The sequence below is a fragment of the Myotis brandtii genome, unplaced genomic scaffold (assembly GCF_000412655.1).
Source record: "Myotis brandtii unplaced genomic scaffold, ASM41265v1 scaffold463, whole genome shotgun sequence".
NCBI lineage: Eukaryota > Metazoa > Chordata > Mammalia > Chiroptera > Vespertilionidae > Myotis > Myotis brandtii.
The window spans coordinates 603,603-618,708 of NW_005367694.1; the positions used below are offsets into that span (position 1 = coordinate 603,603).

The window sequence follows — 15,106 nt, forward strand, 5'->3', positions numbered from 1 at the left end:
CCTCGTGCGCAGCGGGGCGCCGCTGCTCGTCCGCTCAGCCCCAGAGGGGTGTCCACCGCGGGCTCCTGGTCCGTGCTTTGCGGTCCCGCAACAGCCCTGTAGAGACTCGCGTGGAGGAATGAACCAGCTTTGGCTCTTTGTCTCGTCGTGGCATGTCAGGTTAGCTGTCATCCCAGAAACAGTGACACACCCTGGGGCTCAGCACCCACTTAGCCGGGGTCGCGCACTCGCTGAGCGGGAGCAGGTTAGGAACCAGGCGTGGGGAGGGGAAGCCTCTGAGCCCGCAGCCCTGGCGTGGGATTCCCAGGTGTGCGGGGGGCGGGGGGAGACGGAGCAGAAGCTGCAGGTCACTGCGGTGCGGACTTGTTGCTCGGTGCGGACTTGTTGCTCGGGCAGTGGAGGCCGCCGAGGGTTTGGGCACCGTGGAGAGGGGTGGGCAGAGGGGTCATAGGTCCCTCGCGCAGTCCAGCCCCGGCTACTGAGACTCGCACGACAACACCAAGCCGCTTGCTTTGCACCTGCTCCGTAATTGGCACACGACCCACCCGGGGCCCGTCACTCACAGCCTGCCTGCCAGCCACACCTGAAACCCATTTCCCACCTGAAACCCATTTCCCACCTGAAACCCATTTCCCACCTGAAACCCATTTCCCACCTGAAACCCATCCAGCTCTCCCGCTCCGTAGCCACACCCACCCTAGCCACGCTGGGTCCTGGGCCCCCACTAAGGAGTTTTCATCTGGTCTCCTGTTTCCACTCTTGCTCTTCCCGGATCCATTAAGCGGCAGCTGCAGTGAACTTTCACCCCATGTAAGTTCTTTTACTGCCTCTGCTGAACCCTCCAGTGGCTCTCCAGGCGCCCACAGTAACGCCCGAGCCCTCCGCAGCCCTTACACTAGGGTTCCTCAGCCCCCTCCCTCACCTCTGCCCCCTCCTCCTCCATATCCAGCCACTGCTCTCTTGCTTCAGGGGCTGCGCAGGTAACTGTTCCCTCTGCCTGGTGCGCGCTCTCCAGATGTCTCTGTGGTTTGGTCCCTTACTCCACCCAGTTCTTGCCCGTGTCCTTTATCAAGGTGGCTTTCTACACTGCGGTATTCAACAGCCTTCCCGGCCCCTGGCCTCCTGACCCTGCTGTCATGTCCCGGCGCTGAAGTTCATTCTGGTTTTCAGGGTCTCTGAGGGCTGGGACCCTGCCTGTCTTGCCTGCCACCGCACCCCTGGCAGCTGGAAGAGATGGCAGCTTCTGTGGGGGTGCAGCGGCAGGGACAATAGGCTGAGGCTAACGTGGGTTGACGGGGAGGCCTGTCGGACCAGGACAACGTGGCAAGAGTGGCGAAGAGGAGGCTTTGAGGCCTGGCTTTGCTATTCTGGACTTGGGCACGTGCCTATTGGTTAGTGTTCCTTGGCCTCCTTTTTGCATTGCTGGGCACCTGAGACATCCAGATCTGGAAGTGCTACGAGCCACCCCTGGCACCCGTCTCCAGCTTCCCACTTGCTTCCATGTTCTCCTGTTCGTGGGTTTTGTCCCTAAAACCCCGTTGAACCCAAGAACCCAGGCCACCTCAGCAGATTGAAGGGGGTGCTCAGTGATGGCTCCATCTGCTGCTCTGCTGGGGCTGAGACCCCCAACACAGGGCCTGCCACCTACAGAGCGGACTCCAGACTCTTGGAAATGTTTTGATTTAGACGTAAGAGCCCAGATTGTCATGTTCAGTCCTTAGAATGAATTTAACCCAAAGCTAAACTAGCTCTGTGCCAGTTCCACTAAAGCATGCAAGGTACTTGAGTTTCCTGGGAAATGCTGAAAATGCTCATGGCGCCTGTTCTAAAGTGGCTGCAAGTCATTTGGGGGAAAGTTGGCCAAAGAGCACTCTGCTGACAGAAGGCAGGCAAGGGCTGGCATAGCAGGTGAGCTCAGTCTGTCCTCTGGGAGAGGGACTCTGGAAAGAGCTAGAAGACACGCTTAAAAGAATAAATAAAAGCACTCCCAGAGGCCCACAGGGTGTGGGTAACTTGCTCTCGGGACCAGGGAGGCGAAGGTGGAGGCTGAGGCTGGTCCCGGGACGGGCTGGGCCCGCTCACAGGCTCTTTCCTTGCAGGCCCTGCCATGTTCCGCAGGCTGGGCTGGCTGGTCCTGTACAGCCTCGCTGTGCTGCTGCTCAGCTGCCTGCTCTTCCTGAAGAAGGAGGCCAAGCCAGCAGGGGTCCCCACCGCCCGCCAGCCCTTCTGGGCTCCCCCGGGGCCCCACCGCAGCCACTGTCCACCCAACCACACTGTGGCGAATGCCTCCCTGTCCCTGCCTAGCCGGCACCGTCTCTTCTTGACCTATCGCCACTGCCGCAATTTCTCCATTTTGCTGGAACCTTCAGGCTGTGCCGAGGACGTCTTTCTGCTCCTGGCCATCAAGTCGCAGCCTGGCCATGTGGAGCGGCGTGCGGCCATCCGCAGCACGTGGGGCCGGGTGGGAGACTGGGCTGGGGGCCGGCAGCTGAAGCTGGTGTTCCTCCTAGGGGTGGCAGGACCCGCACCCCCTGCCCAGCTGCTGGCCTATGAGAGTCACGAGTTTGACGATATCCTCCAGTGGGACTTCACTGAGGACTTCTTCAACCTGACGCTCAAGGAGCTGCACCTGCAGCGCTGGGTGGCGGCTGCCTGTCCCCATGCCCACTTCATGCTAAAGGGAGATGACGATGTCTTTGTCCATGTGCCCAATGTCCTGGAGTTCCTGGATGGCTGGGACCCAGCCCAGGACCTCTTGGTGGGAGATGTCATCCGCCAGGCTCTGCCCAACAGGAACACCAAGGTCAAGTACTTCATCCCACCCTCCATGTACAGGGCCCGCCATTACCCGCCCTATGCTGGGGGTGGCGGGTATGTCATGTCCAGAGCCACCGTGCAGCACCTCCGAGCAGCCGTGGAAGAGGCCGAACTCTTCCCCATCGATGACGTCTTTGTGGGTATGTGCCTGAGGAAGCTGGGGGTGAGCCCCATGCACCATGCTGGCTTCAAGACATTTGGAATACGGCAGCCCCTGGACCCCCTGGACCCTTGCCTGTTCAGAGGGCTCCTCCTGGTGCACCGGCTCAGCCCCCTGGAGATGTGGACCATGTGGGCACTGGTGACAGATGAGGGGCTTAAGTGCGCTGCTGGCCCCTTGTCCCAGCTCTGAGGGTGGGCTGAGTGGATTGAGTGTAGATTTTCCTATCATAGAAGAAATTGAGAAACTTGAAACTTGACCCATGATGGTCTACAGGAAATGCTTAGTTTTTGTAACCCCCTCCCACACTTTTCTAACTTTGATTAAAAACACTGAAACCTGGCTAACCTGGACCGACACGTGTTGAATGGTTCCCAAAGCACAGCAAATGGGGGAGGGGAGTGACGGGTCGGGGGGCTCCTGGAGCCCTTTGGCATTCTGCCAGTCAGGGGGAGGAGGGTGAAAGTGAGAGGCTGCAGAGGACCCCAGAAAACACACACATTTTCATTTTTAAATGCAAAAAAAATTATTCTCCTTCAGATACAATAGAGAAACTCGAAAGAAAGGAGGACACAGGAAGCAGGTGTTGGAGTAAGTCCTGTTGAAAGTACCAGGTAAACACACTGCATTCAGTCCCTTAAGAATAATGAATGGACTTTTGGCTGCTTGGCCTGGGCTGTCCTTGCAGGGCCAGGGGGCCAGGTCAGAGAAGGCATTAGAAACACTTAAGAAGAAATCTTACAAAGAGAACAGGCTCCCCTCGCCCCCAAAACTCACATCCCTATGGAGGGAGCAAATACTAACTCCTATTTGAATAAGTTTGGAAATGAGGTTAAAACAGCTACTGAACTTGTGGGCATGACAGAAAAGGCCTCTGGCCAGGTTGGTGAGATGCTCTGGGCAGGAAGTAAAACAATCGGTGGGTGGGTGAGAGGGCAGCTGTGCTGAGTGGGGTGCAACGGTAAACAGGTTGCAGTGCCCCGGACTAAGAACCAGGTCTAGTACAAGCCTGAGACCAGGGTTCAGGGGTCAGGCACTCACAGCTCACAAAATGCCTCTGGCCTGATGGGCCAGGGCAGGACCTGCGCCTCCTCTCCGTGCAGAGAAAGCCGTGCCGACCCCAGGCTGAGTGGGCGGACGTGGGCAGCGGCTCAGGCCCTCAATCCTCACGCAGGTAGGCCTCCTGATCCGGCTCAGCCCTGTCATCCGCCTCCTGTGTTTTCTGACGGAGTTCTTCTGTCTGTGCTTCTGCCAACTTGGTTTCTGCTTTCTGGGAGAGCTGGCGCACTTCCTGCACCTGCGACTTCACCAGCTGAATGTGATTCCTGGCGGTTATAGAGGCCTGATCTGCTCCTGCCAAGAGATGGGACAGTTAAGCTGAGCAGCCAGCAGGGCAGGTGCGAGTGGACGCAGGAAAGCTGGGGCTCCCTGCTTGTCATCTGAGCCCGTCCTCCCTGCCAGCCTTCTGTCTGCAGAGCAGAGAACTCGAATTCCACATTCAGGTGTGCATTTTACTTTTTATTGTCAAAGTCCTAGCATATTTCTCCAGCTATGAGCAGCTATCATTATAATTATTACATGCAATTCCCACAATCTTTATAGCTACCTAGCTCTTAAAATAGATGCTTAATTTAAATACACAAGTACTAATTTCTTTTTGATAAATTAAGAGACCACCAATAAAACTGGCCATATACATATGGAATGCTTAGAGAAATATTGCTGTTAAGTTTACATAATAGCACAAAAGGTATTTATTGAATGTCTTTTGCAATTTTGTTTAGAAATGTTTTTTGAGCTCTATAATTTCTTTTACCTGTTGCTAGTGTAGTTCATCACGAGATAGGCATATTTACCCATTATCTATTGATCTGGGTGGTTTTCTATCTTACTGCATTAATGAAAACCTCCGGTACAATGCTGAAAGGTAGTGGTTAATAGGCATCCACCTCTCATTTCTGACCTTGATGGAAATGCTTTTCATATTTCACTGTTAAGTAGGATCAACCTTTATCATTTAAGAAAATTCTCTCTATTCATAATTGTACTTAGATATACATCATAAATGGGTACCACATTTTACTGAAGTTCTTTTGGGGCATACATTGAGAAGATTACCTGGGTGGATTTTTAAAAACCTTTACTGTACATGACCAAGTAGTGAATTATGTTGGCAGTTTTTTCCAGTGCTGGATTATCACTGTATTCTGAGGGTGAATGGCTATGCTTGATTTACATCTGTATTTGTGACACTGAACTATATTTTTGTCTTGGTGCTGGTCTAGTCATCTTAGATCAGGCCTGTGCTAGCTTTATACATTATAATAGGAGGTTTTTTATCATCTATGACTGGTACGCTTTCTGTAACAGGAATTATGTTTCTAGAAGAGGAGATAAAACTCTCCACAAAACAGCTTGGGCTTAGTGTCTACTTTTGGGGCACAGAATCTTTGAATACTATTTCAACTTTTATGGTGATTGGTCTTTTTTTTGGATTCTTTACTTCTTGGGTCAATTTGGAATTCTCATACAATGTAAAAAACCTTCAAAACAATAACAGCTCTTTCTGATGTTGCTTTTGCTCACTAAAAAGCCACACATGCCAAATCTTATTTTTAAATTCTTTTCAAGGAACCAAATTTTACCTTTTGGACTATTTCTTTTTAGGTTTCTTATACGTTTTATTTCCTTTATTCTTACACTGTGTGGATTTATTTTGCTTTTTTTCTAAGTTCTAAGTTAAAAGTAACTTAGTACTTCTCATACAGTGAACATTACCTGTCATTCATGCTGCTGTTCTTTGTATTTATGACACTTGCATGTCAATTTCTCTTTAAAGCCAATTAGTTTACAGCTCTTGGGTCTGCTATATCCTGCATTTATCATCACAGTTCTAAATATATTTAACTTTCCATTTTGAATTTTGGTGGGGAAAGAGAGTGAAGGAATTTGCTGAGTCTTTGTCACCTGGCACAAAATCAGTTTTTGTACACGTTCTATTTGTTTAAAAAGAATGTGTGTGGAAAGTAAACAAAATGTTCTTTTTAGTATATATATTTGGTTAAGCTTTGAAAAATCATTCTGTTCCAACCCTTTAGCTTTAACTGTTTTGGTCTTGACCAGCAAGTCTGAGATGCGTGTAAAGCTGAATACCAGGTACCTCATGATTGGTATCTTCTCCATGAATTATTCTGTCCCTTTTAATGCTTTGTCTTGAATCCTTTTTCTGATTCTGACGTGGCTCTGCCAGCGTTTTTGGGTAACACTATTTTGTTTGTGGTTCACTTTTTCTAACTTTCAACTTTCCTATGCCATTTTGTTTTAGGTGCCTATGTAAACAGTTGTAGCCGAAATTATTTCTAACATAATCTAAAGCATCATTTAATAACAGTAAATTTAATGTTCTTATTGTGATTACTGATGTTTGATGTTGTTCCTCTGTTTTGCTTTGCCTTTTTTTTAAAAATATATTTTATTGATTTTTTACAGAGAGGAAGGGAGAGGAATAGAGAGTTAGAAACATCTATGAAAGAGAAACATCGATCAGCTGCCTTCTGCACACCCCCTACTGGGGATGTGCTCACAACCCAGGTACATGCCCCCGATCGGAATCGAACCTGGGACCCTTCAGTCCGCAGGCCGACGCTCTATCCACTGAGCCAAACCGGTTAGGGCGTCTTTTCTAATAGGTTTCATTTCTTCTCAACTGCCCTGCTTTTCTGTCCCTTCCCCCCATTCTCTTTGCAGTGTTTAATGTTAAGCCAATGTCCCTCTTCTTCCCAAAAAAGGTAAGAAGGCTTAGCATGCTTTCACTTCCCCAAATTTATTCATTTTTTAAAAATTTGTTCAATAAAAATTTGTTCAATACTCAGAACGTCTGACAAGTTTTACTAAATTTTATTCATTATTCTTGTATTTCAGTTGCTTGTAATTTTTCTTCATAGAGTTTTTCCAGAAAACACGTGTTTGGTAAACTTTGAGTCTTTTTATGCCTGAAAATATCTTTCATGCTCACATTTTAATGATATTTGGTTTATCACCTTGCATCTGGGGTTGCTTATAAGAAGACTGATGTCTGATTATACTTCCTTTGTAAGTACATCTACTTTTTTCTTATACTTTTTAGGATTTTTACATTCTGAATCTGTTTAGAGTCTTTGTGAGCCCTTTCAATTTGGGAAATGCCTGTTTTTTTCAGATAATGCTTACTTCCTCTCCTGGTTCCTCTGCTAGATTTAAGCCTGCCTGGGAGTCCCACTGCAGTGCCTCAGCCAGTCTCCACCTCCACTGCCACTGAGTGGCCTGGGAGTCCCACTGCAGTGCCTCAGCCAGTCTCCACCTCCACTGCCACTACCACGCCAGACCTGTCTTCAGAATCTGATTCCTCAGGTTTTAGTTAACTAAGAAGTCTTTTTTGCTTTTACTTTTTTAAAAAAAGTTTTTTGTACCCTTTTAAAAATTTGGCGCTAGAGACCCAAGCCTGATATCCTGAAACAGAAAAAGAAGTGTTTTAACATACCAGTTTCTTAATAAGAGCTGGTCCTGGGCTGTAATTTGTGAGCTACCTTTTTGGGACCATGGACCAGTCAGGTTTCTCTCAAAATATTTTTAAAAAAATATATACTTTTATTGATTTCAGAGAGAGAGAAAGAGAGAGAATGGGAATCAAACTGTGACCTTCTGGTTCATAGGTCGATGCTCAACCGTTGGGCCTAAACCCCAGTGTGGCTGCTTGTGCCACAGCATCCTGGGTGAGTTACTAACCCCTCTGCCGCCCCCCACCCCCCAGTTTCTTCACCTGTGAGGTGAGAATGACAATAGGTCCTACTTTAAGGAAACTGTGGATGTTTAAATTAAAAGTATCTATAAAATGCTTATCACAAAGCCTGAAATGGACAAACATTATTCATAAATTATCTAGGTTATAAAATAAATAATAAAATGTTTAAAAACTATTTGAAGGCAGTCCAATTTTCCAGTTGGCAGTAGTTTTACCATTTTATTTTCTAGATACTGACAATCTAGCTTCTACTGGCTTGGTCTCCAGGGGTGTTAGTCTTCCCCATTGTGCAAATAAGATGGGGACCTTTTCTCACCAAGTTAGAGCCACATGGGCTCTAGACCATCTAATCCAATCTCTCATTTTACCTCCAGAAGAGAACTCCAATGGCACCTCCACAGTGAAAACTGGAACCTACCGGTGTGGTATGCAGCTTCCGCCGCCATCTCTGAAAGACTGACTGCGGTCATCCAGGTATTCTCCAACCTCAGGTACTCTTGCTGTTTTGAAGTCATCTGTAAATTAAACATGAAGGGCTTAAGCACATTTAAAGGACTTATTCAAAATGGCAGATTTAGAGAACAGTGACTGGTTAGACACCACAAGGAGGCAGGAGCTGGCATACAGAAATGCCTGACTCCTTGCTTACCTCAACTCTGGCTCCTATAATCACCTGCCACACTTCATCTTCCTCCTGTGAATTCATTTTCCCGAGTAAGCTTGTATATTGTCGGTACAGAGAAACTAAGGTATAAACAGCCTACAAATAGAATAAACAAGTCTGAGTGAGATGAGTGAGGCATATGAAGTAGGATTAGTGAGACCCACACCTGCAGATGATAAAGCCCCATTACAGCAAACAGGCCTTCAGTCCTCGGCCTCCCAGACACGCATGGTGTGGGAAGTCGGGGCATTATTCCAGGGCGGGAGCTCCACTTATCAACTTTTGTGTTTTTAAAAGCTTGTGAGTACTTCAGACATAGAAAGAGCACAGTGCAGAGGGGAACTGAGAAGGCTCAGGAAAAAGCTACTAGAAAATAAAGATATGAGAATTTTAAATGATTCTGATTACCCATATACTCTATTAGCTCACAACAATGGTTTCCAAACTGTCCTCACAGAGAAGCCCCTGGTGCTGCTGGTGGTAGACTTTGGGCCCTTTCACCCCTAACAGAACCAAATCATCTTGGTTCCCCCGTCTTATAAACTGCGCTGCTATATTTAAGGTTTTTCTTTTAAAAACCAGTGCTTTCGATCAGGGCAAGAGTAAGTATTTTAGGCTTTGTGGGCCCTATAGCCTATTGCAACTGTTAACTCACAAAAGCAGGCTGGCCATGTTCCAATAAAACTACAAAAGCAGGCACCAGACCAGCTTGGTCTGTGAGCCAGGTTGCTAACCACTGGTCTAGATGAGCGAGGCTTACCTTAGTATACTCTGTGATGGCTTCAATCAACGCATACGTGGTCTGAGAGAGAAAGGTGGAGGTGCTATCTGTTACCAGAGACACAGCCCTCCTCATTAGTGCATCGTTACTGAGAGCATGAGGCTCTGATTTCTGAAAGACACAAACATTTTCACTCAACTTCCAAAGCACGAGCTGAGGTGTCCCAGACAGCCTGGTGGAAACATAATTCTCATACTGCACCATCAACTGCTTCTTTTTAAGCTTTATTTTGGCTATTTAAGACAATAAGTAGAAATAATTCCAGAGCATGCTCTCTACCTACTTTTATTCTTTAGTCTCTGCTGCAAACAGCAAAGTTTTCTTTTCATAAAAGGCTAGTTGTTATAACCAACAAATCTCATGAAGGTATGATTCATTCATTACCACAGTGCTAGATGCTTGGGATATGAAAATAAAGATATATTCTTTGCCCTCAAAGATTTCAGATAAGGAGGGGAAGGGCTGGAGCTTATAGAGAACTTGAAAAAGGAATGCAATCAAGACCATGGGAGCAATCACTTCTGTGTTGAATGAGAACAGCTTACAAAAGGCTTCAGAGTTGAGGATTAAGCGGAGAAGAAAGTGAATGGGCAACTCTGAGTAGAATGAGCTCTGACCACAGCGATTGTGTTAAAAAAGCCAATATAACCACCTGACTCTGCCTTTTTCTTCCTCAGCAGAACCCTGACTGTACTACAACTAACAAAGAAACTACCCCCCTCCGTCATCTAGTGTCTTGTTCTTGTTAAAGAGTGTAAATACATAGTGTTGCCTGTTGAAAGCAGCAGTCAATAAATATCTCTGATACAGGAGCAAATCAAGACTTTATCATATCTGTATTTCATTCAATCAAATAAGTATTCATTATGTACTGTACACTGAAGGGCTAGAAAGGGAGGAATGACAGTATTTGTGCTTATGAGAAGCTAATTTTGATCTGTTCTGATAACTTACGTCTTCATAATGCCCTACATTTTACAGTGCACTTTCACCAGTTCAGATAGTATCACTTCTTTTTTAATAGATGAGGAAATGGAAGCTCAGAGAAGTTATATAATTTCACCAAAAAGACAGACATCCAGACCTCACACTAAATCTTCCCATGGGCTCTGCTGACGGACTCAGGAGAGAGCCAAATGGACTATCATCAAATATAAAAATAGACAACATTAAGTGGTCAGAAAAGGAGATTGTTGGACGAGGAATGGCTTTAAGGAGAGGTGGACGTGGGCCTGAAGATAACGAGGATTAGTGGTGAGGCATCTGGTTAGAAGACACAATAGGAAAAGAAAACATGTGTGTAGGAGTGTTCAGGAACTGGGGCGGGAGGCACGGGAGTCCCTTGGATTTGAGTCTAACACAATGCAGAGCTGCCGCAGGTGCTGAAGAACAGAAATGCTGTTCCTGCAGAACAACTAGAGCAGCGGTTCTCAACCTGTGGGTCGCGACCCCTTTGGCGGTCGAACGACCCTTTCACAGGAGTCACCTAAGACCATCCTGCATATCAGATATTTCCATTACGATTCATAACAGTAGCAACATTACAGTTATGAAGTAGCAACGAAAATAATTTTATGGTTGGGTCACAACATGAGGAACTGAATTTAAAGGGCCAGAAGGTTGAGAACCACTGAACTAGAGGTTCCTCTTATGTGACCCAGACTAGTACACAAACTGAGAAAGACAAACCCAAAAATGTCCTAATTGTGACTGAAAATGGCTTGCTGTTCAAGTAAAGGCTTTAAGGTTAAAGATTCATCAATGTGCAGTGACAAAAGTTAAAGTGGAGGCACAAAAAGGTGAGGGCTCATCAGTGAGCCTCAGAGGATGCTGAAAATACTTGTAATAAATGGAATTAATCTTATGATAAACACATATTTACATATCAGGAATATTTTGCTAAAGTAGAATTTGCTGGTTTCCTATTTAGTTCTTCCTGAAAGATTATAACCAGTGATTTTAAAAATAAGGTACCACCTTTCATATCAACTGTCTACTTAACAGTTCCACCTAGATGTCTACCAAATATCTCAGACCATCAATTCTTTATTTCTTCCTCCAAAAACCTATGGCACTCCATTGTTTCAGTTGCTTAGGCCTTTGTAAAGCATCTAGATCAGGGGTCCTCAAACTTTTTAAACAGGGGGCCAGTTCACTGTCCCTCAGACCGTTGGAGGGCCGGACTATAGTTTTAAAAAAAACTATGAACAAATTCCTATGCACACTGCACATATCTTATTTTGAAGTAAAAAAACAAAACGGGAACAAATACAATATTTGTATTTGCATGTGGCCCGCGGGCCGTAGTTTGAGGACCCCTGATCTAGTTTATATACTCCACATCTGACTCATCAGCAAGCCCTGCTGATGACACGTGACCCTATTCTCCCCACCTCCACTGCTGCCCGCCTAGACCAAGTGCACCATCATCTCCTGCCTAGACTCCTCTTGGTCTTCCTAGTTTCACATGCACCTTTAAAAATTATGTCAGATGACATAATACTATATATGGAAAACCCTAAAGACTCCTTCCAAAAAATTATTAGAATAAATGACTTCAATAAAGTTGCACGATACAGAATCCACATACAGAAATCTGTTGTTTCTATACACCAATAATAAATGATCAGAAGGAGAAATTAAGAAAATAGTTCATTCACAATTGCATGAGAAATATACCTAGGAATAAATTTAACCAAAGAGGTGAAAGTCCTATACTCTGAAAACTGTAAGATACTGAACAAGACACAAATAAATGGAAGGATTAACATCATTATAATGTCCTCACTACTAAAAGTGACATACAGATTCAGTGCAATCCCTATTAAAATACCAATGGCATTCTTCTCAAAATTAGACCACCTATTCCTAAAATTTATATGGCACCACAAAACACCCCAAATAACCAAAGAAATCTTGAGAAAGTGGGAGCTATCATGCTCCCTGATTATTAAACTATACTATAAAGTGACAATAATCACACAGTATGGTACTGGCATAAAAAAAGACAGGACAATGGAATACAGAGTCCAGAAATAAAACCTCACTTATATGGTCAATCTATGACAAAGGCAGCAAAGATACACAGTGGGGGTAAAGACAATCACTTCAGTAAGTGGTGTTGGAAAAACTGGACAAATAGACCACTTTCTTACACCATATACAAAAATAAACTCAAAATAGGTAAAAAACTTAAATGTTAGACCTGAAACCATTAAATTCCTAGAAGGAAAAACACAGGCAATAAACTCTTTGACCATTGCTCTTAACAATATCTTTTTGAAAATATCTCCTCAAGCCAGGGTAACAAAAGAGAAAATAAACAAATGGTAATATATTAAAAAGTCTTGCCCTAACCGGTTTGGCTCAGTGGATAGAGCGTCGGCCTGCGGACTGAACGGTCCCAGGTTCGATTCCGGTCAAGGGCATGTACCTGGGTTGCGGGCACATCCCCAGTGGGGAGTGTGCAGGAGGCGGCTGATCGATGTTTCTCTCTCATCGATGTTTCTAACTCTCTATCCCTCTCCCTTCCTCTCTGTAAAAAATCAATAAAATATATTTAAAAAAAAGTCTTGCAAAGGAAACCACCAACAAAGTGAAAAGATAACCTGCTGAATGCGAGAAGATATTCACAAATGATACATCTAATAAAGGTTTAACATCTAAAATATATAAAGAACTCATACAACACCCCCCCGCCAAAATAAAAAATTAAAACATGTCAGGACCTGAACAGATATTTTTCCCAAGATGGCCAACACACATGAAAAGATGTTCAACATCACTAATCACCACAGAAATGCAAACTAAAACCACAATGATCACCTCACACCTGTCAGAATGGCTATTAGCTCTTATCAACAAATCAACAAGTGCTGACCAGGATGTGGAGAAAAGGGAGCCCTCATGCGCTGCTGGTGGGATTGTAAATTAGTGGAGCCGCTATGGAAAATAATATGGAGTTTCCCCCCAAAATTAAAAATAGAACTGCCATACGATCCAGCAATTCTACTTCTGGGTATTTATCTGAAAACAAAATCACTAATTAAAAAAGATATAGCCCTGGCTGGGTTGGCTCAGTGGATAGAGCCTAGGTTGCAGACTCAATCCCCAGTGGGAGGCATGCAGGAGGCAGCCAATCAATGATTCTCTCATCACTGATGTTTCTATCTCTCTCTCTCTCTCCCCCTCCCTTCCTCTCTGAAAGCAATAAAAATATATTTTTTTAAAAAAGATATATGCATTCTACGTTCATTTACAGTAGCCAAGATACAGAAGCAACCTAGGTGTCCAGGGATAGATGAATGGATAAAGATGTGGTATGTATGTGTATGTACAAACACACACACAATGGAATATTATTCAGCAATATAAAAGAAGGAAATCTTGCCATTTGCAACAACATGGCTGGACCTTGAGGGTATTATGCTTCTACCTTTGCACTTGAGTTCCTTCTGCCTAGAAAGTCTTCCCCAAAATACTGTATGGCTCACTCTCGCATGCTCCGATATCAAACTATACTATAAAGTTTGTTCTGCTCTCTACTTAACTACCACGTCATCAGAGTGGACACCCTATCTAAAACATAACTCGGTCCAGCACTTCCTATTGCTCCCCCTATTTGTTTTCTGCACAGCACTTATCACCTGGCTTTTTTAAAAAAAGATGTTTTTTACTGATTTGAGAGAAAGGGAGAAAAAAAGGGGGGTTGAGAAAAAAATAAAATAGAACACACCCTGACTGTGAAACAAACCTGTGATGCTCAACCCACTGAGCGACACTAGCCAGGGCCACCTGGCATTTTATCTCTGTTCATTTTCTCCCCTTTCTTCTCTCCAGTGTGTACGGTACACAAAAAACACTCAAGACATTTTTGTTAAACGAAAGACTATTTCGGTGATAGACTGTAATATACTCTTACTTCTCTCTTCCCTCCTTATACAATCTGACAACTTCAGAAACTGTTCCTACAAAAAGAGGAAACCAAAATGGGAATATTAATGTTTGGTCAGCTCTGAAGACGCGGGCACGGTGGAGAGTACACCCTGCTGTGCGTGTGTGTGCGTGTGCGTGTGCGTCTGTGTGTGTGAGAGAGCGAGCTCGCGCTGGTAGAACTATGAGAGCTGCTGTGAGGGGACACGCTGCCCCAGGACACACGGGGCCTTACCTGCGCGATGGGAACTGCACACAGGGTCACACCGACGCCCACGGCCACCGCTTTGTGCCATGGTCTTACCAACTCCGAGAAACAGCGCCTCCTGAAGCTGGCCTCGGCAGGAACACTCCGTCTGTATCTAGGCACAGAGGTCACATCTATTTTTTTAACGTTTTTATTGATTTCAGAGAGGAAGGGAGAGGGAGACAGGGATAGAAACATCAGTGATGAGAGAGAACCATTGACGGGCTGCTTCCTGCACACCCCACACTGGGGATCGAGCCGCAACCCAGGCCTGAGCCCTGACCAGGAATCTGCGACTTCCTGGTTCATAGGTCAATGCTTAACCACTGAGCCACCGCCTGGGCCAGAGGTCACACCCACCAATCTGTACCGGACCCCGCGACTCACTCACGGGGGCGGGAACTCCCACTGCGGCTTCGCAGGAACCTATGCGCAGGTGTGGGGTCGGCCTTGCGGGTGGCGGGGCGCGCTGGGCTGGGAAGCCCTGGACTGGCTGAAGCCCCGCCCCCCGCCTGCCCCCCAGCTCCGCGAACCCCCGCCGGGGGAATGCGAGCCGAAAGGCGGCGCTGGACTCAACAGGTGCCAGGTGTGGCCGTTTAAGCTTTTTCAAACCTCACACTCAAGCCCCCGCGGGCAGAGTCCGATAGTCCCCGCCGACCACACCTGGACCCGCAGGTGCTGCGAGGGTGCTGCCGGACTCCCCGGCCCCTTCTGCCCGCAGGGAG

General features: G+C 46.0%; 2 protein-coding genes and 1 long non-coding RNA gene across 8 annotated transcripts in view; 2 read left to right on the top strand and 1 right to left on the bottom strand.

Moving 5' to 3' along the window:
• The first annotated feature begins 612 nt into the window (after positions 1–612).
• B3GNT4 (UDP-GlcNAc:betaGal beta-1,3-N-acetylglucosaminyltransferase 4) lies at positions 613–3,317 on the top strand. 4 transcript variants are annotated; one of them, XM_005875451.2, is made up of 2 exons: positions 613–1,908; positions 2,100–3,317. In XM_005875451.2, exon 2 carries the CDS (start codon positions 2,108–2,110, stop codon positions 3,167–3,169), a length of 1,062 nt encoding a protein of 353 aa, XP_005875513.1. In that variant the 5' UTR covers positions 613–1,908; positions 2,100–2,107; the 3' UTR covers positions 3,170–3,317. The 4 variants fall into 4 exon arrangements, with proteins under 4 accessions (XP_005875513.1, XP_005875512.1, XP_005875511.1 ...); XM_005875450.2 differs by having other exon boundaries at positions 613–1,688; XM_005875449.2 differs by having other exon boundaries at positions 613–810; positions 1,171–3,317.
• Positions 3,318–3,484: 167 nt separating this feature from the next.
• DIABLO (diablo, IAP-binding mitochondrial protein) overlaps positions 3,485–15,106 on the bottom strand; it is an 11,814-nt gene continuing 192 nt past the window's right edge. The window contains exons 2-6 of one of the 3 annotated variants that reach the window (XM_005875446.2): positions 14,370–14,496; positions 9,182–9,313; positions 8,407–8,517; positions 8,176–8,272; positions 3,485–4,330 (exon numbers count right to left, since the gene is read on the bottom strand). In XM_005875446.2, coding sequence (XP_005875508.2) covers positions 4,137–4,330; positions 8,176–8,272; positions 8,407–8,517; positions 9,182–9,313; positions 14,370–14,496 — 661 coding nt within the window. In that variant the 3' untranslated portion in view covers positions 3,485–4,136. Of the gene's footprint in view, positions 4,331–8,175; positions 8,273–8,406; positions 8,518–9,181; positions 9,314–14,369; positions 14,516–15,106 lie in introns of all 3 variants that reach the window. The other 2 variants (XM_014547062.1, XM_014547063.1) reach the window with 2 other exon arrangements.
• LOC102257126 lies at positions 6,592–8,221 on the top strand. The gene is made up of 5 exons (XR_001363904.1): positions 6,592–6,765; positions 6,899–7,069; positions 7,211–7,366; positions 7,669–7,728; positions 8,132–8,221. It is a non-coding gene; the product is annotated as an uncharacterized LOC102257126 (long non-coding RNA).

What these genes read in the sequence shown, in the direction of transcription:
- B3GNT4 (XM_005875451.2), top strand. Translation starts at nt 2,108, where the DNA reads ATGTTCCGCAGGCTGGGCTGGCTGGTCCTGTACAGCCTCGCTGTGCTG.